The 25549-nt window shown below is 34.7% G+C and overlaps 1 protein-coding gene across 18 annotated transcripts in view; it reads right to left on the reverse strand.

The window, feature by feature from the left end:
• Positions 1–25549, reverse strand: part of LOC124946407 (tensin-1-like) — a 197360-nt gene that overhangs the window by 74871 nt on the left and 96940 nt on the right. For 5 of the 18 annotated variants that reach the window (XM_047487057.1, XM_047487056.1, XM_047487066.1 and 2 more), the window contains one exon: positions 11633–11702. The exons of 2 other annotated variants lie outside the window; for them this stretch is intronic. In XM_047487057.1, coding sequence (XP_047343013.1) covers positions 11633–11702 — 70 coding nt within the window. Of the gene's footprint in view, positions 1–11632; positions 11708–12325; positions 14280–25549 lie in introns of those variants that run through there. 11 more of the 18 variants (XM_047487058.1, XM_047487055.1, XM_047487065.1 and 8 more) reach the window with 5 other exon arrangements.

Here is a 25549-nt window from a genome sequence, read left to right on the forward strand (position 1 = left end):
ACTTACTCTCTCACTCTTTCTCTCTCTCTCTTTCTCTCTTTCTCTCTCTCTCTCTCTCTTTCTCTTTTTCTTTTCCTTCCAGCGTCGTTATATACGTCGTTCATAGTATATACGAGATAAAGCATAAAGGAACGAACGTAACGAGATTCAAAGTACGTAGCGTGAAACGAAGTACGTGATAAAGTGTACGAGTAAAATAAGTAGATATATATATATATATATGTGTGTGTGTGGGTATGTGTGTGTGTATATTTGTATGTCTACGTGAATAGAAAATTTCTCGGAGAATTATAAGTCAGGTCATTTTCTTAATATTAATTCTAAATGATTAATCTTAATTTATCTTTGAAATCTTTAACACGCTTAGTATATCATATTACGTACTTACATATGTGCTACTTTTTTTTTTTTTTATCTCGGATAAAATTCAGATATGTCCGTTTATTGTTTGAAAAGTTCTTGTTCTTTGGAAAATTTCTTATTAAAGTAATATGCCGCAATTTGTCGGAACTCATAAACTCTGTATTAAGGTTTTATTAAATGAAAAAAGAAATGAAAACCGGGATACAATTTCTCGTGTAAGTGATGAAGATCCGACAATTTCACTTGGTCTCTTTCCATCATCGTCTTCATCTCGTTTTGCTCGTCGAGAAGTAATCAAGCAAAATATAGAATGTTTAATCGTTCCAGTTGACGAACGCGTACCTAGTGGTAAGGGGTAGTTGGTTCGTTGCAATCAAGGTTAGAGACGTCACGTTGGATTAAAGGATGCGACACGAGACAAAGGGTGTAGGACTGAAGGTTCTAGGTTAATATGAGAGAAAGAGAGAGAGAGAGAGAGAGAGAGAGAGAGAAAGAGAAGAAAGGACTTTAATCCCTACGCAGGATTTCGACGGGTTTAAAATGTCCGGAGACATAGGACCAACGAAAAGCTCACCTGGTGGCAACAATTTCAACGCTACGCAGGCTTATACGATTAACTTGTTCCAGACATTCTAAGTTCACGGCTAAATTATGATAATAATAATAATAATAATAATAATAATAATAATAATAATAATAATAATAATAATAATAATAATAATAATAATAATAATAATAATAATAATAATCGTTTATAGGGATCTGTAGAAAAAATCAATATCATTGATAAGAAATTATTCGTCCTATCTTTCATTTAGCTTATGTTCTTTAATCGGTGATAACCAGGAGTAGTATATTCTTTAACGCGATGTATTTTAATACTTTCATTAAATATAATTATTGTAATTTATGATCAGCGAATATTTTTCAGATATATATATATATATATATATATATATATATATATATATCAATAATCATATCAATAATAAATGTTTTTTTATAAATTATTTTTATAAGATACAAATGGTCGTTGATCGCCAACGAGAGAAAATCTTTGAACATAAAGCCGAGCAACTATCTTTTATCGTACACGTCGAGAACGAGATATGATGAAACGAAGAAGAAGAAAAGCCCGAGAGAAGGAAAAGCATTTACCATGGTACGGCGCACTCGGATGGAAAAATCGAAACATTAGAGGAGAACTTTTTTCGCGAGTTTTCTCATTACCACCGCCATGTTTTTTGCTTCACGCGCTTCTTTTCTTTTTTCTTCTCATCCTTCGACGTTCTTCCAGTTCTACGAAGCGAACAAAAGAAATCGACCGACTTCTTCCTTTGCTTCTTCTTCTTCTTCTTCTTCTTCTTCTTCTTCTTCTTCTTCTTTTCGGTTCATTTGCATGAGCCTCGGTCTTTCTTCGGAGTTGGGTGTAAAGAGTAAAAAGTAAGGAGTAAAAAAAAAAGAATAAAAGGAGAAAAAAAAGAAGAAGAAGAAAAGAGAGAAAAGAAAAAAAGAAAGAGAAAGAAAATAAAAAAAAGAAGCAAGTAAACCGAAGGTACGGCGACCGACTTTCATTACTTACTAGTCAGAACGACGTACAACACATACCAACGAGATATGTTTCTTTGAAAAGAATATCGCGTGACTTTTCGCACGAAGCTTCCCTTTTCTTTTTCCTTTTTTCTTGTTGTTTCTCTCTCTCTCTCTTTTCTTTTTTCTTCCTTTCTCTTTCTTTTTCTTTTCTGTGTTTTTTCCCTTCTACCACCTCGAAGAATGTTAACTCGACGTTCGTATTTTTCATTTCTTTTTTTTTTTTTTTTTTTTTTTTTTCCATTAACAAGATTCCTCTTGTTATTGGGAAAACGCGAAGTCCGTGAGAATCTCTACTAGCGTATCTAAGAACGTTAAAACGATCCAGGCTTTGCTCAAATTCAAGATGAAGAAGAAAGCAAGAGGAGATAGAGAAACTCTCGATGGCTGTCCGCAGCACATGCTAGTAGATGAACGTTCAAGTTTCTAGGTGATTGTGGAAAAGCCTCTTCGTTTGTTACATCGAGCTCTTTCGGTTTGCTGCTTCCACATCCCTTTTTTCGCTTCCTCTCTCTCTCTCTCTCTCTTTCATTTTCTCTTTTTCTCTTTTTTCTTTTTTTTCTTTTTTTTTCTTTTGCTTTCTTTCTTTCTTTCTTTCTTTCTTTCTTTCTTTAGTCCTCTCTCCTCTTCGCAGGTCGTTAACTCCAAAGTTCTGGCAAACTGGTGCACGGCACCTTTTCAACAAACCGTTTGTATGTTCGCAACGAAGAGAAAAAGTGAAAGAGAAAAATTTAGCGTTATTAGTGCGATCTTATGTGTACCTTTTTTTTTACTTTCTTTTTTTCTTTTTTTCTTTTTCTTTTTGTTATTTTTTTTTTTTTTTTTTTTTATTCATTTATTATTTTTCTTTTCCTTCAATTTCTTCGTCGCAAAATCATAAACTTTTATTCTTAAGAATGGCTAGTGGAAAAGAAAAAAAAGGAGGTTTTTTTCATCTAACAGTTTGTATCGAATTTAATTTTCTCTTTTTTTTCACGTTGTTGTAGCACATAAAAAAAAGAAAAAATTGCGCGCGCAAAAAAAAAAATTGCGAGCTTTTATGGAGAGCAATCTTTTCTCTCTCTCTCTCTCTCTCTCTCTCTCTCTTTCCTTTTTCAAATTTTATGATTTCGATAGTTACCAAAAAACGCGTGAATTTTTCTTCGACCAGACGAGACGAAAATCGTACAATAAAAGTGTGCTTTCTTTTCGTTTTGGCATTGCAATTAATTGAAGCTGTCGCCACGTGAAATAATTACGAAACTCGACGTACGTTGATGGAAGGGAAAAAGAAAGACAGAGAGAACATGAGAAAAAAAGAGGAACATGAGATAAAAGAGAGAAAGAGAGAGGAGAGAGAGAGAGAGAGAGAGAGAGAGAGAGAGAAGAACGCGACGGTACTCGGTACACGAAAAGTACTCTCGACGAGGGAAAACTCGACGATGACGACCACGACGGCCTCGTGACCCTGAGTCGTGGACGGGTCAACTAGCCACCCGGTACTCGTGCGAATTTACTTCGTTCTTTATTCTTCTACGTTATGTCGCGTCGTGTTGCTGCGTTTTCTTTTTTTTTTTTCGTTGCTTCCGTGTCCGAAGTGGCAATTTCAGGATTCTTTTTTTTTTTTTCTTTCTTTTTATTCTTCAATAATTCTAAAAGACGATGTTTCTTTCACACAATGCAATTTTAACTTTAGCAATAGGAAACATAGAAATATCAGAAACGAGTATTAGAAATTTTATAGATCAATTTCGTACAAAATTATTATAAATATTTCATTTTAAAATGAATTAAGGATTACATTAATAAAATTACGTTTTACATTATAATATTACAATTACGCTTGTAAATATATATTTGAAAATCTTCGATATTAATTTCATTTTAATTGTAAATTTACGATCGTAATCAAATTCAACAAATTCAAGTCATTGAATTTACATACGTATGCATGCCATTTATAAACATTTATTTTTATGTACGATAATAATAATGATAATAGTATTTAGAATGTCTTTTTCTAAATTTGAATTACACATACTTGTATAAAATTCACGAAGATAGTATCGCTTATACGATGAATATATTTGGTTCTTCTATTCTTTCGGCTCTTTCGTATTGATCTACAACGGCAATTCCATGACGACGTTCTTTCGTCGTTCCCGTTGCATTACCACGCGTACCCGTCTATTCGAGATAATCTCGTGATTTTGTAATTGTTCTCGTTCACGGAAGTAAAACGTTCAGTGGCATTTATGTACAGTTGGCGGGCCGACCGAAGTTGGCCACAAGCATCTTTGTACGAACAATTGAAACAATTGTACGGACGTATAGTGACTCTAATGAATGCTGGCAATAGGAAGCACGATGAGTCGGAGAGAGGATAGAAGAGAGAGAGAGAGAGAGAGAGAGAGAGAGAGAGAGAGAAAGAGAGACATAAAGATAGAAAGGACCAGTAAAGGTACCTCTGAAAAGGGAAAGAAGAGAAAAGAGATAGCTTTAAGCGAAAAACATCCGACTTGTAATTCGAACGGGCTTACCGCTCTTATTATTAGGAATTTTATCATTATTATTGCTCTACCCTCCACTATCATTATCCTATTCTTAATAGGATAAAATCCGGGAGAAAACGTAACGGCATTTATGGCCGGCTGCTTTCTATTGTAATGCGGAAAACTTTTCGCTATGGTTCTCAGTATCTTTCGAGAATTTTTACGATGAATTTACATAATTACGTTTTCTCTTACTCGTTTCCCTCCCCTTTTTTAATTCTCTCTCTCTCTCTCTCTCTCTCTCTCTCTCTATATATATATATATATATATATATATATTTCTTTTTTTTCTTTTCTTAAGATTTATCAACAAGAATGAATTTCGTCGGGAGCATAGTACTCGTACTCCTCTATTCCGTTCTCTTTTTTTCCAACTTAATAAATGAATAGAAAGAAATCGAATACGAATTAGGATAGACGAGGGTTCGATCTTTATGAGAGTTACACACGTACGTCACTTATGACTGAGTTTCCTGTCATGGATATAACGCGTAACAGGTGGCACGAAATTGTCCGCTTTTGCACGAAAAAGTCTCATTCGGTTATATTAGAAAAGTTATTCTCTGAAACGCAGAAAGAAATTGGTTCGGTCGATGTCCAATTGGTAGGGTGGATCGTAAAGCTGATTCGCGAGCCAGTGTTTTCGCGTGACGAATTTTCTCATTTCCTTCGGGATCCTTTTAACGTTGTCACCGGAGAGATGAAAGAAGAATTTGTTTACTTAATTAAAAGACCGACAAAGAAAAATACTCTGTTTTGCCGGAGGATGGATAAGAGAGTTCCTCTCTTGTATAATCAAAGAAGATTTCCTACAATAATGAAAATTCTTGTTTTTTAGATATTTTCATATATATGAAATGTATATATATATATACATTATATATATATATATATATATATATATATATATATATATATCTTTTATCTACCTCTCATCGTTCACCGATAATTAAGTTAATATATACGTCCAACGTGGTTCCATGGTATTTAAAAAGAAGCGGATTCGTTCTCGTTCTAATTAGCTCATTACTACAGGTTAAACTTCTCGTAATATTAATTACTTCCGCATGTTTGACTTCATTGACGTTGGTAGGTTTAATTTAATGAGAAGACGAAAATACGAAATCTGAATTTTTTTGTTTTCTAAAAAGAATAAAGACACCTGTCAGACATTTTGCCGAGAGAAATTTAATGACGTTCAAAATGGAGGAGATACGCTAATTTGAGATAGAATATACGTCGACGTGGAGGTAGAATGACGAGACAAAAAAAGAAGGAGAATAGATAAATAGATAAATGAGTAGATAGAGAAAAAGAAAGAAAAAAAGAGAGGGAGAGAAAGAGAGAGAGAGAGAGAGAGAGAGAGAGAGAGAGAGAGAGAAATTCTATACATAGATTTATTTATTTTTTCTTTTTATTTGTATATTTTTTTCTTTCTTTTTCACATTAAAATGTATATTATACAACATAATATATTTCAAAAATTATATTATCTATTCCGTCAACGATATACTATGGTGGACATGAAAGCATTGTCACTATTTATAATATATTGTATTTATTATGAAACTATAGAAACGTTATTGGCCATATAGGATATATTGAAATGGACTGATAAGAAACTAATGGGTTTAGCTACTGGATCCATCTCTTTTTTATTTTTATTTCAAATCAAAAAACACGCGAGTGTTGTTAAAGATAAAAGTATCATAACGAAAATGTATTCGGGAGCCTTGTTTTGTATAGTTCGTAGATACGAGGAATGTTCTGTTTATTCTTTTTTCCCCTCGCTCGCCCTCCCCCCGCCGGTTTTTTCCGTTTTCGTTTATTTTTTTTTTTTTTTTTTTTTTTTCTTTTTTTTTCCCCTTTTTTGTTTCTTTTACTCACGCGAATGTAATCGAAACGTTTCGAATGACGGAAACCATATCGATATTTGCAATTCCATAAAGTTTTTGATCTGTCGACAAAAGAAAGGAGCGATATTCCATTAATGCATCTTTCAGATTCAACAAAGAAAGTGTACTCGTGTAAATTATGTGTAAGACAATGGAAAGCAAGAGGATTGTCCTTGTTTTAAAGGTATCGAACATGACACGTTTGTTTTTCCTAGATAGGATTTCTCTAAGCTTTGGGAATATCATAGAGGCACGAAGAAAAAGTAGAAGAATCAAGAAGAAGAAGAAGAAGAAGAAGAAGAAGAAGAAGAAGAAGAAGAAAGTTGGTACATGTGCCGAGGCAGAAGCTTCGTCCGGATTTCCTTCAAAAGCTTCCATCTCTTGGAAAGAAGAAAGTTTTGAGGGTGATGGAGGTTTTACGGGGGGAGAAGGTACGAAGGAAGTAGCGAATTTCTATATTTCCAGCTACGGCGTAACCGCTGTCCATGTAATGGCCGCAACTTTTGAGCAATGTCTGTCCTTGTCTTTTTCACTCTCTCTTTCTCTCTTTCTCTCTCTCTCTCTCTCTCTTTCTCTCTTTTTTCTCTTTGCTTCTGTCCTCAAACGGGAAGCATCCACTATAACTAACCAACCACTCACCTGAATTTCAAACTTTTTAAAAGATTGTCCGTCAACGTCCCGATGTTCCCACTCTTGCGGGAAAATATTAATGTAACGTAAAAAGATTCGTTTATAAAAAAAAAAAAAAAAAAAAAAAAAAAAAAACTATTTTCACGTATTTTCTTTCGAATATGAAAGCCAGTAATAAGTTCGTCAGATTCAATATCTAAATTCAGAAAGATATATTTTGTGAAATTCCAATAGAAAAAGGACTAATCGCTTTTTTTTTTTTTTGTTTTTTTAATAATCTTACTTAAAGACCGACAACTATTATTAATTTCGCGTTAGTCAAAACTCGATTAAATGTATAATAAAATTCAACATTTTCTTTCTTCGACGAGATAACGTAGAACAATTCTTATTATTTTTTCTTTTTTTTTTTTTATACATATAAACAGACAGACTAAGCTTATCTCATGCAAAAAAAAATAGTCCTAAAAACGAATTAGAAAAAGATTTTAAATATCACGACTACGGAGCTCATGAATTTTTTACAAAGTCGTCGTCTATCTATTTAAAAGCATAGCACGAGCGCCCTTTCATTTCTGCACGTTTACCACTCTGAAATTTACTCTCGCTCGAATTTAAAAGTTTTTAAAAGATTGCCTCTGTGTAAACGTCCTGCTCTTTCGTACCTTCATTTGAGAAAAAAAAGGGAACGGAAAGTAGAAACTGTCAAGGAAAGACGACATTTCGCTGCTAACTTTTTTCTTATTTTCAATTTGACCCTCAAATACAATCGCATAGTCTACAAAGGACGTACTGAAGTTCGTTCTTATGGAACTTTTGTGTATACCTCCCCTCCCCACGCCCCCCACCCTCGACTCCCCCCCCACAAAGGAATTAATTTAATAGTATCTAATACATTATACAAAGTAGTAAGGGCAATAAATAAGTCATTAGCAATTAATTTCTATTAATTTTGTCAACTAATTATTATTGCTTATGTTATTTGTTATTCGTACTTTCATAAAAAAAAAAAAAAAAAAAGAAAAAAAAAGAAGAATTCAAAATATTCGATGAATCAATAATTTCAACAGAATTATACTCTCTATAATATAATATCAAATGGTACATAGAAGATATCGATTTTATTCTAATTACCTATCATCACTTATTAGTTCAAGAAAAAACGATATAAATTACTCATATATCAAAAATTCAACTAAAACCTACGAACAGAAACATTCGTGTTCACGTTAAACGAAATTCTTGTGGCAGACAGTTCGATCATGGAGTCGGCTTAAAGTTCGAAGAAATCGAAAAAAAAAATCGTTTTTATACGTTCAAGTGTCCGTTACTTTCGAACGTTCGCGAAGCCTTGAAGAAAGGCAAGCGGTTGTGCTTTTACTCGTGCATAAAACTCAGGAGCTCGATGCTTTTGTTCCATCGTTGAGTACTGGGTTTAAAGCGGCGAAACCGTGTGGCAAAAGGGACGAAAAAAAGAATGGAAACGGAACAACACCATTTCCATGAAGTGAGAGGGAAGAAGGATAAAGAACGAGAGAGAGAGAAAGAGAGAGAGAGAGAGAGAGAGAGAGAGAAAGGGATGAAGGGAGGAAAGAAAAGAAAAGGAAAGAGAAGCAAAGAGGGGAATCGAAGAGAGAAATCTATGGTCCACGTCTTTCATGCAACGTGCAACGCGAGATTCGATGCTTTCCGTCCTCATCGAATTACGAACGACTCCCGGCCCTTGTTCTCTCCATTCCTTCTATCTCTCTTTTATCGAATCGACGTCACTGATATATACGACGTCATGTGTCATACGTCATTCCGTAACGACCCGATGTATCGTGCATGTACAATTTATCAACGTCGAATGTGCAACGATTTTTTTCTCATTAAAGGGTAAAGTAGCTTCGGGACCATTTTGACATTTTTCGAAAGCTCGTAAACTCCATTTCCACGGACATATTTTTATATTTGAAAAATTATGACATTTATTTATTCTTGTTTTCTTGTTTTCTTCTTTTTTTTTTCTATCTTTTCTCTCTTCCATCTTGTATTCATACTCGATGACGATCATATAGTACTTCATTAATCTCTTATTATTAATCTCAATATCCATTTGGATATATAGATTTATTTAATATTTACGAATGTTTTTTTTTATCTTCTTTAAATCGATTTGGCAAAAGATAATTGAATAATTCAGATCTTAGATAGGAGCAACAACGAAATAGTTTTAGGTTATCGCTAAGCTTGGAAACCCTCCTTAACTAAAGTTGCCTCCGGGAATTTCTTTCCTTCTCGTTTTTAGTCGACGTTCGACATGAAAAGACTTCTTAAACTTTGATACCACCTCATGTCCGGAAGCAATGTTTACTCGCTTCGGAATAATAGCAGAAGGTTTTCGAAGGTTGCGCGAAGAGAAAGTTCATCGAAGAGAGATAGAGATAGAGATGGAGAGAGAGAGAGAGAGAGAGAGAGAGAGAGAGAGAGAGAAACAGAGAAGGAGATTATCAATCAAGATGACAGCGATATAGGAGAGATCCATGCCGCATTAGTCTCCGCCTCGTGGATTCGCTCGTGGTGCCAATCACTGAGAAAACCGAAAGTCTCAAGAGACGTAGGGTTCGCAACCCTTGCCGAACAAGTCTTGGCATCGAAGCCGTCAACGCGACGATCCAATCTATCTTATCGACGTTTCGATTTTATAAGATTTTTATTTACGATCTTCGATATTTATTTTAACGTATCATGATTTACATATTTTCTAAACTTTTTTAACTATAATAAATTATAAATATATTTTCATTTTTCTATTGTATATTTATTCTTTCAATCGAAGGAAAATATTTAATTATTATAACGAATAGAGAATTTATATTTACGTTTTGAAATTTCACTTCGATAAATTAAATAAATTAATTCTTTGAAGATTAATCATTACATCATAGAAATGTTTAGATCCCATTAGCGAATATTAATTCTCGAAAGGAGTAGAAAAATCTTTGATATTTTTCCGTTTTCCTTTTTCTTTTTCTTTTTCCTTTTTTTTTCCCCCTTTTCTTTTCCATATCTCGCATGATTCATATAACCAATTTTTAGTATTTTTGGTTGTCTCTCTCTCTCTCTCTCTCTCTCTCTCTCTCTCTCTCTCTTACAATCGAATGGCTATTAAATCGGCCGAAACATTTGATTACACGAATAATAATTACGAACGAGAGAGTGCACACGATTAATTGCAGTCCGTAGGGAGATACGATATTCGACGAGAATTTATCTTTGATGTTATACGCGGCACAATCGCATGGTCCTGTTCGACGAAAGAGATTCGTTGAAACGAGAACGAAAGAGAAGGAGGGATCATCGAGTTTCTGTGTTATGTGTTATCGAGCACGGCCTATCTTCCCTCCCTAGCGTACCGTAGCAATTAGTTTAATTAATATCATCACTAAAATTAATAAGGTAAGCATCCTGCATGTCATACAATGGCGACGTTAACTCTGTTTTTTGATGATCGATACACACGACGTTTCATAAATAGTTTTGAAATAATTTCACGAGGACATTTTGAAACGAGGAATAAATAAGAAGAAAGATGAAGAAGAAGAAGAAGAAGAAGAAGAAGAAGAAGAAATGACAGATCTTTCAGGCGACGTTTGAAGTTGGCCTATAATTATGGACAAAGAAAGTCCTTTAAAAAGTTCACGTTAATGCGAAAGAATTTGTGAATGACCTTGCTTACGAGAGAGAGAGAGAGAGAGAGAGAGAGAGAGAGAGAGAGAACAAACAGAACGAAACAAAAAGAACGAACTTATGTGTGTGAAAGAGAAAGATAATGACAAGCCGCATATTCGTACGCGTAATATCCTAGTGACAAATATATCTCAAGGGAGTAAAACGCTGGTGACGGAACATTCTAAAAACTAAAAGCTGGCGTAAAAAGCGTCATGTGGTCCTCACTCACTCACTCTCTCTTTCTCTTTCCAACATATATCTATAGTCCATTCGGCTTACTATGTGAAATGTACAAAAACAGGACACATATACGTAAGCACGAGAAGGTTCGCATGTTGGATGTATTTTATATGACACTGTATATCGTCACACGATGTTGTCCCGCTTGGAACAGGTTGGCCGAGTTTCTTTGTGTTTGTTGTATTTCGCGAACGCGTTCAAAGATAGACAACGTCGATTTTCTCTCTCTCTCTCTCTCTCTCTCTCTCTCTCTCTCTCTCTCACACACACACACACACACATTCACTCGCTCTTTAAACTCTGAAATCCAAGAGATGCGACACACGAAAGCTCGCACGACAGCTATTGGCTTCTTTTTCTGCTACCTCGTCTTCTGAACGTGTCAGTCTATCTCTGTATCTCTGTCTTTGTTTCTCTCTCTCTCTCTCTCTCTCTCTCTTTCTCTCTCTCTTTGTCTCTCTTTTTCTTCTTTTATTATAGCAATAAAAAGTTATGCTACGATCGTAAACGAATTGTCATAAACATGTGTGTAATCGATCGAGTTAAGATTTTCTTGTCATAAGAAATTTTTGTCAGGATCGTTTTAACGCATATGTTAAATCTACGATCACGATGTAGATATATCTATATATCATAAGATATACTTATATATTTCTGATCCGTACTCACTTTTCCATCTGGACTGCATACTTTGATCCCCGCAAGCGAGACTATCAGGAGAACAGGCGTGGACCGATCGCTGTACTGAAACAAAACGGACGACGTCATATAGGCGATCGAAGTGTGCGTGCGAGAATTAATTAATGTATTCGATCGATTTAATTGCTCGAGATGGAATAACATCGTTCCCAACGAGAGAGTGTGCCATGCAAATATGCGGAGGATCGGAGATTCGATTACCGAACGGACGCCTGTTATTCGAGGTGAAACGTATTATTCTCTGTCTTTTGTCAACTGTCTATTCAACGGCGAGCTTCTCTCTCATTGGTAGAAATTAATTTCTCTGGCGTTTGAATAAATGCCGAATTAAATATCGAATAAAATGATTACGTTTGAGTTTTTCGACTATTTTGTGAAATAATTAAAAACGCTAATCGAATTCGAGTAAATTTAATAAAAATCGGATTAGTTTTTTTTTTTTTTTTTTTTTTTTTTTGTATCCAATAATATACGAAAGAATTGGAGAAAGGAAAGTAACTTTTCTGCGAGATGTTCCTTTAAGATAAAAAGAAAAAAAAAAAAAGAAAAAAAAAAGAATAATAAAAAGTAGAAAAAAATAAAGAGTAAAAAGGAAATAAAAAAAAATAAAACAGAAGAAAAAGAAAATAAATAAATAAAAAGGAAAAAAAGAAAAATACGTACCGGCCGCTCAGAGACAAAGCCACGACGGCGTTGTTCTTCCTTCGAGTTTGCCATTGTTTGGACGTGGAGAAAGAAAAAGGGAAGATAGAGTAGAAAGAAGGGGGATGACTTCTCAACGTGGGAGAAAAGGTAGTATCGTGCAAGTAGAAGCTTTTCGAGCGGTCGTCTAATTTCGAAAATTGAAAAGTTGGCAAAGTGAGCCGTGTGAGAATGAAAATGTTGTCGGTGTGCGTCATGAAACGAAGGACAAAGATAAAGAGAAAGAGTAGGATATCTATTGCGTGTATATACATAAAAATACCTATAGATCATTGTTTCAACATCTCATTAAAATCGATGAATCTATTACATGGAATATGATAAAAGATCAACGATATAATTATATTTGCTTGTAACGTAGGAAGTAATTTTTTTTTTTTTAAATGAAGAAGTCTAATATCCTTTTCTATTTCGAAGAGAAAGAACACCACCCATGGTGTAGGTATACAGCCTACACCATGGTTATTAGCAATGTCATAGTACGATCACGACATTCTCCAATATGACTGCTATTGAGCTAGAAACCATCACAACGATGTTCGAGACGAAAAGAGAAGTTCTCGGCACCCATTTCGGGGGCACCCATAGAGTGTTGCTAGCTTTGTTCACCGAGGGTGATTAAAAAATTGCTGAGTGAGTCGCGTCGGCAGAGAGAATCGACGTAGACGAAGGTAGAATGGAGTGAGAAAAAAAGACGAGAAGAGAAAGAGGAAGAATGAAAGGGAAGAGGGAAAGAAAGAGATAAAAAGAAAAAGGGAGAGGGGGGGGGAGAGAGAGAAAGAGAATCATTGGTAGTATGGTTGGTGTGTACGAGCATTAAATGCATCGGTTACAACCCCGAATGGGCTCTTGACGTGATCGGAAAACCTTTTGGATAGGACTCTGGTCGCGTACGTGCTTTCCTATCGACTATCACCTTTAAAAGATGTAACAGGATATTTCTCGAAGGTGGAAGTTAGTTATGGAATACGTCATAAAGTTCATATCGTTAGAAACGGATTAAATATCAGGAAATAGTGAAAATAGATTTTAACAATACTATTACTGTATCGATAATAAATCGCTAAACGTCATGATTATCGATGAAGATTTATTTGGAAGATCACATGCGATCACGAAATTTCACTTTAATATCAGTTTTAAATGAGTAAAAAAATTTATAAACGACACGGAAGATAATTTTTTAAAATATGATGCATTTCATTGCCAACAGAAATGAAAAATTCTAGAAACATATTCGTAATCATTATTACTCAGAGGCTAGTATTTCTAGTTGAAAGATCCTTGAAATGGAGATGAGCATGGTAGAATATTTTTTTTCTTCCAGGCAACATCGTTCAAATTCTTTTTTTTTCTTCTTCTTCTTCTTCTTTTCTCTTTTTTTTCATTTTTTTTTTTTTTGTTTTTCACTCATCCCTCAGTACGTGTCGTTCTTCTCCCTTTCCCCATTTGCCTCACTGCTCACCCACATCTGCATAAACTGACACTCGCTCGATTTAGTCTTTTTTTTTTCCTCTCTTTCTCTCTGTCTCTCTTACTGTTATCCTCTCCATTCCCTATTCCGTCTTCTCTTGCTGCAAGTGGTCGATGATTGTGCGCGTCCGGACAGGAAGACGCAGAGAATCGTCGTCGTTTCTACCTGAATCTCGTTCAACGAGAGAGTCGAACGAATTGAAATGAGAAATTAATTGGTTTGTCGTCTGCAGGCGACTGCACCGACTCTTTACCGTTTCTCTCACTTAGGATGCTGGCGGTTCACGCGAGTTAACCGAGATACTAGAATTGGCTTTCTGGATGGAGAGAGAGATTCTTCGATGATGACTTGCAGAACTTCGTTCTTTTTGTTTTCTTTTTTCTTCCTCAAAGTGTTAATCAAGCGGATAAACGATTTTATTGATTGAAAAAAAAAAAAAAAAAAAAAAATAAATAAATAAATCAAGAGAAAATATAGAAAATTTATAACGAATTGTTTCGATTTTAATATAATTCTTTTGTTTATATGTAAATCGTTTCATTAATAATAACATTCGATAAAAACAAAACAAAGCAAAAAATGTGAGTAGAAATGAATCCTTCTTATTCTCTCAACAAAATCATATGCTATCATAGGGATGGACAAGACTGTATATGTTATATTCGAAGTTCGTAAAATCGTTTTATCGAAGAGTCCCGTGTCATAAAATCCTCGAGAATGGATCGTAAAAGGCATAGTTACGAGCATTATGATTATCGGTGAGTCACAATGATATACAAAATATCATTCGAAGATCAATTATTATCGAGGGAATTACCAAGAGGGATTTTAATTTAATGCGGACAGCCTGCATTATCTTTGTCCACGTGTTTGTGAATTTATTGGCCGGTTTGTCTTTTTTCTTTCTTTCTTTCTTTTTTTTTCTTTTTTTTTCTCTTTTTTTTTTTTTTTGTTTTTTTTTCTCTATTAGAATTACTTCCACAAAGTTTCTCGTTATCATTGTATATTCTGTTATATTCAAGTATTCTTCCATATCTTTTATTAATTCTCCCTTAGAAACCTTATTGTTTTGTTAATTTCGAAACTAAAACTAAACTTTTGTAAATTTCGGGACTAAAAAAGAAAAATTGCTTCTTACTCAATTAACTAGTTTGAGTATAACAACTGGCCAGTTTCCTACGGAATAAACGTATAAACGCGAGAGAAGACAAAAGTTATAATTTTCGAAATGTTCGAGCGATTCCGTGGGCACTTCTAACGAGTGCCCGTGAATTCCAAGCACCGAAAACTACGTTAACTTCGATTCGGTCGAAAATTTATCAGGCGGATTTGGTACGGCCAAGTTGGCTATTCAAATATTCGCATTCAGAGCGGAGTGCATCTGAAAATCGCATGAAAGCGGGTTTTAGGATCGAGAGAGAAAACGATTCAATGGTTGATCGGTAATTCACTGATCAACTAATGGTCGAAGGCAATCTTAAAGACCTTTGAAATCTGGAATATACCTTCCGAACGTTCACCCTAAAGCTGCTCGTAAATTCTACTTTTGAAAAGCTCGAATCATCGAAGTGGAATGCGAGAAAACCAATTAAATGAAACGATTCTAGTCCGTATGACTTTACGTCCTTGAGGCATTATCTCTTATTACAATAGGTCAAGGTTTACTGATAAATCAATTTCAAATGATCCTATAATCTTTTGCCTCGTTTATAGGACCCATAAGTTTTATTTAAAACTTGAATAAAATCTGATTATTGTATTATCGATAAGATCAAAGAATTAATACATGTTTATTCATTTAAATGGAATCTAAATCAACCATTGGCAAATGTATAATAGATCATACGAAAACAGTGTGAATGAAGTAAAAGCGAAAAAACGTATGCACGATTTGAAAAGTATCTCATTCAATTTGACGTAGTAGACATAGGAAATATATGGTAGTTCAAGCTGATCTCTCTTTTCCGTATTCGAAGTGGCATAAACGCTTTATCAGCTGCGATAACCTTGAATGGCCAGTGAGATTCAATGTCTGGCCGCAGTTTCGTTTTTCAGCGGAAAATAGCCAACGAGCGTAAGTGAAAGTTATACGGGCTTTTCCTTTCACATCGTGTTCATACCATAAGAGAGGGAAAGAGAGAGAGAGAGAGAGAGAGTGATGGAAAGAGACAGAGAGAAAACTGCGGAAGGGAAAACGCACACGAGACGTAACGAAACCACTCGTTCTGTCGGCTCTCCGCGTATGAAGTTCGCTTTAATACGTTCGAGAATAGGGCCTTCCTTTCAACCGCTCCCATTTTACTTGTTTTTTTTTTTCTTTTCTTTTCTTTTTTTCCTTCTCTTTCTTCTATATTTTTTGTGTTGCAGGAAGTAGGTACACGCGAGCGAGAAAATGCGGTGAATACGCATTTTCTACGAGTATTAACGTTATGAGCATCGCGAAAAGATCGTCGCGAGTATCCGGACATGCTGTGGAAGTCGCTCAAATTATACAATGCGAAACCACACGAAGGAGAGGAAGAAGAAACGTGGGATAGAGGGAACGTGAATTTTATGAGGCTCTAGGATATACGGGATGTAGCATTAAAATGGTACCACCTGAATATATTTCTTGTTTATTGATGTAAAAGTGTGTTAGGGTAAAATTTTAAACCATTTTTGGGGATAATAATAGTTAATCTTTTTTTTTTTTTTTTTTTTTTTCTTTTTTTTTTCATAAAGATACGGCAACTCGTTTTATAAACATTCGAATGTTGAATTATTTATTGAATTTCTTGTTTTCTTGTCGGATACTTGTAATCTATTGAATCGATATTTCGATCGAATCTAGAGCGAAACTTTATTATAATTTTGAAATATCGAACGAAACATTTCGAAATAAGAAAATTTCCACATTTTATCGTTGTGTGTGAAAACTTCAATAAAACAGCTATATATATATATATATATCCATAGATTCGTATTGGTATTAAATCATGTCAAAGATACGACGATTGCGGGAAAAAAATTTTTAGAAAAATAAAAATGCAACGATCGTATCACCTACGTAAAATGAAATAAAAATATTTTAATAACTTAAACGTGACTTTGACTTTCTTCTTACTTGTCTCCTTTCTAACTTTGGATTGATTATAATTTTCATAATATTACGACGATAATTTTTCGTCGATAATTTTTCTGAGAAAAGTTTTTCCTTTACGATCACATTATTTTATATTTTTACAATGTCGATATCTGAGAAGACTAAGATAAATTTATACAAAGATTGGAATAGAAAAGAAATAAGATGAAAGAAAATTTGATATACTTTTTCAATTTATCCTTTTGCAATTATAAATAAAGAACGAAGAGAACCGCACATTTCCATTACAGAAATAGTAACTAACTACGTGGATTTACCACTTTTAAATTCTTAAGAGCGAGAGAGAGTGAGTGAGTGAATAAGTGAATGTGTTGTATGTATGTGTATGTGTGTGTGTATGAGAGAGAGAGAGAGAGAGAGAGAGAGAGAGAGAGAGAGAGAGAAAGAGAGCATCGACAAGATTTGCAAATCAGATTTTACCGAATGGCGTTCATTGTTTATCGATGTAACTGGAAATTTTCAACACTCGAATAACGTTTTATAATACATCATTGCGACGTGGAAACGATTGGAGGCTCTCGCGAGTTTCATTTGATAGTTCGCGGTGGTCAACGTTCACGGAGGCACAAGAGAGCTAATAAATAAAACGGTTCGATCAGTCGATCTCTCTCGTATCTCGTTTCCGTGTAAATCTATTTTTACACCGTGGCTCCTACGGACATTTGATGTAAATCCCTGTGCCTCACCTCGTTTGCATACTTTTCGAAGTATTCTGTGGATTCTATATACTTTCCTATCCTCTCTCTTTCTCTCTCTCTTTCTCTCTCTCTCTCTCTCTCTCTCTATGGTCTCTGTCTCTGTCTCTCTGTCTCTGTCTCACAACAGCAGCAGCAGCAGCAGCAGCAGCAGCAGCAGCAGCAGCAGCAGTAGATCCGATTAACGGATGTATCAGATATTGCACGCCCTCCTGCCTGCAAGTATTAAACGTTACAAGGGGATATGCACGCGTTTCTATATACATCCACGTATACATCTATGTACATAGTTGCACATAGACGTTTCGTCATACACATATGTTTACGCCTTACCCTTGTGGTTGTACATTTTCAAGGATAATAGATAACCTTACGGGGCTAGCCTGTGGGGACCAGGTTGCCATGGGAATAAGCCAGCGACCTCTAATGGAGATGGATTTCCGCATCGGTGGATGTAACCTCGCTGGATGACAGATAAGCTTCGAAATTTTACATTCCATCTTTCTATGTGTTGCTTTCGCGGTACTCATGGACCACCCCCACGATACATACCTTCTTGTTATATCACGAACGTATGTGATTTGTCGAAGAAGAGGAATGTAGGATATGGATAAGGTGAATACGATATGAAACTGTATGATGGATACAGTATGATGGAGTGAACCGGTAGGTTTCAATACATAGCTTTTATTAGTAGTTGTTACCTTGTTGAACACATACACACACACAAAAACATATACTGAGTGTTAGAGAAATGAGTACAGAAAGCGTACTATATAATATAATAGAATAATCATTAATTTGATAGAAATTAAAAAATGTATAATCAGTATGGATTGAAAAAGAAATAATAAAATTATTATATATGATTTATGAATGCTTAGATGTAGAAATCTATAGAAAGACGTATGTCTCTTGAAAAGACAAGAACCGCTTGTGAGAGAGCTTTGACTTTAAACGCCAACGCTATTTGCTATCGTAATAGAGCGTAACGGAGCAGTCATCGACCGATTGATGCGTCTACAAAAGCATCTCTTCTCTTCTCTTCTATTCGAATGACTACGACCATCGAAATGTTGGTTCTTGCCTTTCACGCTTTATTTGTTCTCCCCGACAGGATCGAGAGAAGTGTTTGTCTGAGAACTCGAGTGACTCACTCGATCATGAATAAGATTCAATCAAATCGAGAAGTGAAGAACGAGGTTGCATTGATTAACGTTCCTTTTTAGAGAATTAGAATAGATTTCCATGAAATTTCATAGACGTGGAGAAAATCCTCGCGCACCTTTTAATTTCACTATCAGCGATAACGAATTGCATGAGAAGAGAAAAAAAGAAAGAAAGAAAGAAAGAAAAAAAAAAGAAAGTGAAATAGAAAAAAGAAAAACGATATTGATCGATCCGTTCGCAACGAACGAAGTCGATAGAATTTTTTTGACGAAAACTCGTTCGTCCCGTTTGAAACGGGATCGATTAGGATGTCAATTAGGCCGTACAAAGGGGTCGATTATAAAATGCATTTCGTTGCAAAAGAGATTAATCATGGATGCGTGACGTTGGCATGCATCGGTAGTCCTCTAAGTAGAGACAGGACAGTCGAGGGTTATCGGCGTGCTATTAACTTCCGGATGTTTGAACTACATTGTCCGTTGACAGCAGGGACATTAATTTGTCCGATGCATGGAATGAATCATTCGAGTTCAAGAACGGAAACTATTGCGTGATCCATTAAGGAAATACAATTTCGTATCGTGCTATTATGATATTCTCTTTTAGAATGGCGCGAGTTTTCACTCTCTTCGAATTATATCCTTTTATTCTATAGAGTTGAATTGGAGTTTTCGTTTAAATAATTAGCAATGTTTAAATAGCAACGAAAACAGTGACATCATTGGCTTCGATACGCATAAACATTATCGTCAAGTGGAGTATATTGATATTTTCCATTGTGGAATAAAACTGTAATGATTAAATGAGAAAAAAAAAAGAAAGAGGAAAAGAGAAAAAAAGAAATGAAAACAAAACAAAAATATAAGTTTCATTTCCCACCGAGAACATTGGTATATTTCGACTGTAATAATAATGTTATGAAATTTTGTATTATTCTGAGTTTCCATATTTTAACGTATATCGTAACGGACTACTGTTAAATTATAATTCTGCTTGTAGTGAATTAATTAATTAGTTATATCAACAATATTCATGAATTATTAATACAATCGCGTAATTATATATAACATTTAACATAATATTATCGTGGCTAAACGATTTTCACGATTTCTCATGATTTTATGAAACTGGTTAGACTTTCTCATTTTTCAGTAGAACCTGTAGGGCCATTATTCCGGCATATTAGACAAGAATTTAATAACGTGCCAATATGTTTTACGTGACAACCCCTCGTATGACACGGGAGTGAAGGCCACCTAAAGGGAATGAATGCAGAGACTACGTAATAAATCAGGCAGGAGAGTAGACATACCGCGACGTTGGAAACATTTTCAAGCTTCTTGATTTAAGGGTCGTATGAACACTTTCACCGGTCGTCTTTCAAAGTTTATGAAATATTTGAGTTCAAAGCGAGATAACAGATTTCTTATAGAAAATATTTATTTAACCAGGTGGATGAATATTTTTTTTTTTTTTTTTTTTTTTTTTTTTTTTATTTTATTTTTTTTTTTTTTTTTCTTTTTTTTATAAGAGAAAGAATTATTAATTTTTTTTTTATTAAACTGTTATAATTGCAATCATTCTTCTTTATGATAGTTCAAATAACTTTTCCTTTGGATTGCATAATATACTTCCTTAAGTCAGAGCCATTTCTTCAGTCTAAAGTAGATGCTGACATCAACGGCAGTTATGATTTGAATTATTAATGCTAACTTCCTACGGATATAGCCGGAAGATTTGTATTTCTCATACATTTACGACATATACATATTTTGTCGCCCTCTCTCCTTGTAGTTCAGTAAATGCACGCGATTTCTTACTTCTTCCTTCCCGCCCCTTCCACCCCGATCAAATAAATATTCGAAAGGGAAGTTTAGCGAAGAGAATTATTATCATCTACTTAACGACAAAATTTTATATCCTTTATACGATGTAAAAAAATTCACGTGTCTCAAAATTAATATCTTTTTTTATATTGGCTCATTTACTCGAAATATAGTATTCGATTATGGGAAGGAATAAGATTTAACGATTAATTAAAAGAAATAGGAAGCAATAGGGGAAAGATTAAAAGGGCCAAGAGCGACGAAGGGCTTGAGAAGTAAAAAGGAATATAATGAGAAAGAAAGAGGGGGAGAAGAAAAAGGAAAGATGGAGACAGATAGAGAGGGAGAGAGAGAGAGAGAGAGAGTGAAAGTGAAAGAATGAAAAGGAAAGCAGAGTGAACTGTATATAATAAATGGACAACGACAATGATATGCACATTTATATATTTACGTTGTTGCGAAATTTAATTATGATCGTCAACAATTATTTGTGAAAATCATTACCAGTTGGCTGCTTTTATACGATTGTACTAAATTGGAATGGAAACACGATGAAAGTTGAAAGGACGAAGGGTAGGAAGAGAAGGCTTCCCTTATTATAAGGCATTCTTATTATAAGAAGGTCCCCTAATTATTGTCGTGACTTAAGGAGGAAGGACTCGGCTCCTTGAAGCCACTCGGAGTACATTAAATTACGCGCTCACCGTCTTCGTCCTCATCGTCTGCTCGACAGAACACTCGTATTAAAATGCCTTCTTGTATATATATGTATATATATATATATATATATATATATATATATATATATATATATATATATATAGAGCCATATTTACATATTGAAAATATTATCGTCTATCTTTTAGAATATTTACAAGGAAATTCATGCGAGAATATAGAATTCATTTATTCTTTTAATGTTAAAAGTCATCATGGCATGGTTCTTGCTTAACCATAAATCGATCAAGAATAAAATTAAAATCATCTAAGTAGAAATAAATTACGATCGAATAAGTTAATTACAGTTGGACGTAGACAAATCTAATTTATTTCTTAATAAATCGATCTTTTGAGAATATAATTAAAAAAGAGAGAAAAAAAAAAAAGAAAAAGCACAAAGGACGCATGTCGATTCGATAAAATCGGTATCGATCGAAGATCGTACCAAGGCAAGGCATGGCGCGGCGATACGTCGTTAAATCAAAGTAATTAACCTCATTACGATGCTTATAGCTAAATTACTTTGCACACACAGCTAATTTGCATCGAACAGAGAGAGATTGAATGTCCGTTCATTAACTTGTAATAACGTAGTACTTTATATAGTTCGCAAGAAACGGGAGACTTCCTCGAAAGGCAACGATCCCAGTAATAGATATCTCCAAGTATGGTTTATAATATTATTAAAAAAAAAAAAAAAGAAAAAAAAAGTAAAATATTTATAAACAAACAATTTATCTTCTCGAACGTACCCGAATGAAAAGTTAATCGATAAATAATTTAAATGTATATTTAAATTAGAAAATTTGTAATTTCCCTAAATTATTAATTAAAAAAAAACCGTTAAGATCAAAGATTTTCACAATTTGTTACACATATATGACTCTGAATTAAACTTCATTTATCAAATTTATTATATTAAGTTAAATTAACATTATTATTTTTTGTATTAATATTTAATATATAAATCGCTTTTATATGCTTTTATATATATATATATATTTTATATATATATATATATATTGAAGTAAAAGCACATAAATCGATTCAACCTGAAAATTGCTTGCAGGTAAACGATATGTAAATTTCAGAACATATTGAATGAGTTCTGATAGGGCAATCCTCGAACCAAGAACGAAAGCAAGAGCTTCGCAGACTGAACTTTACAACGTGGTATTAGTCTCGGTCGTTCGATTCATATTGTTCACTGAGGTCCCGTCGCGTCGTTACCCTCGTCGTTTCTCTCTCCCCATTCCATTAACCCCATGAACCAACATGGCCGTGGCCATGCCGTAACCCTCGACGACCATTGACATTTTCCTTGCCCCCTACCGGGCAGTACACTCTGTCATGGACCACGTCATGCTTAACACTACGATCGACTTTTCTGTCACTCGCGTTACGTCTATTATCGCTTACACGCACGATCGATCAATTGTAATTCGGCAATAAAATACAACGAGTAGCTATATTTGTTAATGTATATGACGAAGTCTGATTATGGTTCAAATAAATTCTAAAATATTTTTCCTTATCAACATTTTCTTATAAGAAGATAAATAGATCATAAATTAATGCCGAATGCGTTTAATATTAAAAAAAAAAAAAAAAAAAAAAAAAAAAATAATAATAAACAAGTAAATAAATAAATAATAATAAAGAGAAAAAAAAGAAACAAATTCCTAAAATATTAGAGATTTTATAAATTATTTCATATAAATTCTTTATTAAAAAGTGAAGAGCTCTTTCAAGATGTGGATAATAATTATGGCTCGTTCCAAAAGCGGATATGAAGAAAATGTTTTTAGAAGTTACAATAGCTCGAGGAGAGATATAGAGAAAGTTTGTTGTCCTTCCTAACTTGGATTATACTTTTAATTTATATTTCTTCAACTGTACACGACGTAGTAACGGATTTTTCATTAATCATCGTCGCGTTTTTCGTTTTATAACTCGCGAATAATAAGGAAGCCTTTGAAGATATGAAACTTGAAAAAGAGAAAAAGAGAGAGAGAGAGAGAGAGAGAGAGAGAGAGAGAGAGCGAAAACAAGAAAAATAAGACAAATCATTTTTCTATTTGTATCCATTTCTTGTTTTATTCATCCTATATATTGAACTCCTATTATTATTATTTCCCATCTACTATGACTGTTATCGTTCGAAATCCCTCGTGAATCACGGTATGCTCTTGACATCGAAGTTCCTGCCCTTTTCCTTCGACCGGAATATAGCTAACTTTACACACACACATACATACACACACACACACACACACATACACATACACATACACATGTACATATGAATGTATACAGAAGGCAAAGTACGATGATGGTGGCCCGTCTCAACATCGGCTTTTCTTGCCTGCGCAGGCTCCCATCGTAAGAGAGATTTTGCATATTCAAACGTAGAACGGCAAGCCTGAAGCTGACTGCACCTCTCGCTTGGGTTCCGTTACCTACGCCTTCCTTTTAATTATTGCGATTAATTAAGTCGTAACAAGTCTACGTTAGTAAGGAATAGCTTACTTCGTGAACGTTTCCAACGAATCGTCCATGCTGATGGTGATGGTGATGATGGAAGTAGTAGTGTTTTGGTGAATGGTAAAAGGGACGGTAAAACGGGGGTGGGGGGGACAGGTTGGAGGAGTAAGGGATAAGGGTGAATTCATTATAGGCATCGTTAGTTGCCCTCGTGCTTTCGAACCGTATCAAACCAATTGTTCATAACAATCACATTCCATTAATACTTTAACACTTCGTTATACTTTTGAATTGCCAAGATTTCCTTTTTCTTTTTCGATTGAGAAATTGCTGAATCGTATTTCATTTCGTTAGATTCGATATTTTAATTTGTAACTTATACGCGATAGATCAAATTACTTTCTTCTCATAACTATCTGATAAAATAGATCTTTCCCGTAGAGTTAATCTCGTCTTTTAATCTCATTATTTGTTAGTTAAAGTTTTTCCTGAAACTGAATATCGGTATGTTCGAGTATGAAAGAATGAAATAAAATACTCTAGCATTTAACCACAATGACGCGAGAGGTAGAATTCTCATAAACTTTCCTCGAAATCCGTGAGTTAGGTATTACGAGCACGGTATTGCTCTTTCCTATTCTTATTCTTTTACTTTTACTTTTACCTTTATCTTATTGCGTTTTATAAAGTTAAGATAAAATAAAAGTGCACGACGTTTGTCATTATCTCTATTGAGATTTAAAATTAATTTTATGGAAGTAAATCAAATTAACGAGCGTGGTATCGAACTAATAAAAACAAAATTAATAACTTTTCGAGAAAGGAATGAAATGATACAATATTTGTAAAATCGAAAAGTGAAAGTTAGTTGAAAACATTGAAAAGAAAATGGAGAAGAACGAAATATATAGAGAAGAGTGCATCCGTGGACCGACAACGGGACTATATTTCATATTCAGCGACCCGTAACCCTTGCAATCTTCGAGTGGAGGATGGGCTAACTGGCCGGACGCCTCTGAAATTGAATCCACACAATCCAACTTGGAGAATCACCTAGCCACGGTGTAACGTATGCATTGGTTTGAGTAAATGGACGAAGGTGGTCCTCTATTTCCCTATCTCTCTCTCTCTCTCTCTCTCTACTCTCTCTTTCTTTCTATTTCCCCCTCATCGTAATTTCATTCTCTCTCACACACGATGATTTCCTACTTGTCCTTGCACGTTTTACAGAGATTCTTCTTTGTCTCTTTTTCCTTTTATTTTTATCTCCTCTCTCTCTCTCTCTCTCTCTCTCTCTCTCTCTCTCTCTCTCTCTCTCTTTTTCTCTCAATCTCTCAGCAAGCTGGGTCTGTTCATTGGGAGAGGTATCGAGAATAGCTCGATACTTTCTGCATGTGGTACAGGTTTCGTCCTCATTGGACTCCACCCACGTTTCGTGTTGCTAATCCGCTTTGTCGACCGTAACGTATGTACGTCTCGCGCGAATGCAGTGAGAAGAGGAAGAAGAGAAGAGTAAGATAGATAGATAGATAGAGAGAGAGAGAGAGAGAGAAAAAGAGAGAAAGAGAGAGAGAGAGAGAGAGAGAGAGAGAGAGAACAACGAACAGACTCCACGACCTATTCGTCGAATTTACTTTTCTTTTTCTCTTGCTTGACGCACGTTCGGATTTGGCT

The sequence above is a fragment of the Vespa velutina genome, chromosome 2, assembly GCF_912470025.1.
Source record: "Vespa velutina chromosome 2, iVesVel2.1, whole genome shotgun sequence".
NCBI classification, from domain to species: domain Eukaryota; kingdom Metazoa; phylum Arthropoda; class Insecta; order Hymenoptera; family Vespidae; genus Vespa; species Vespa velutina.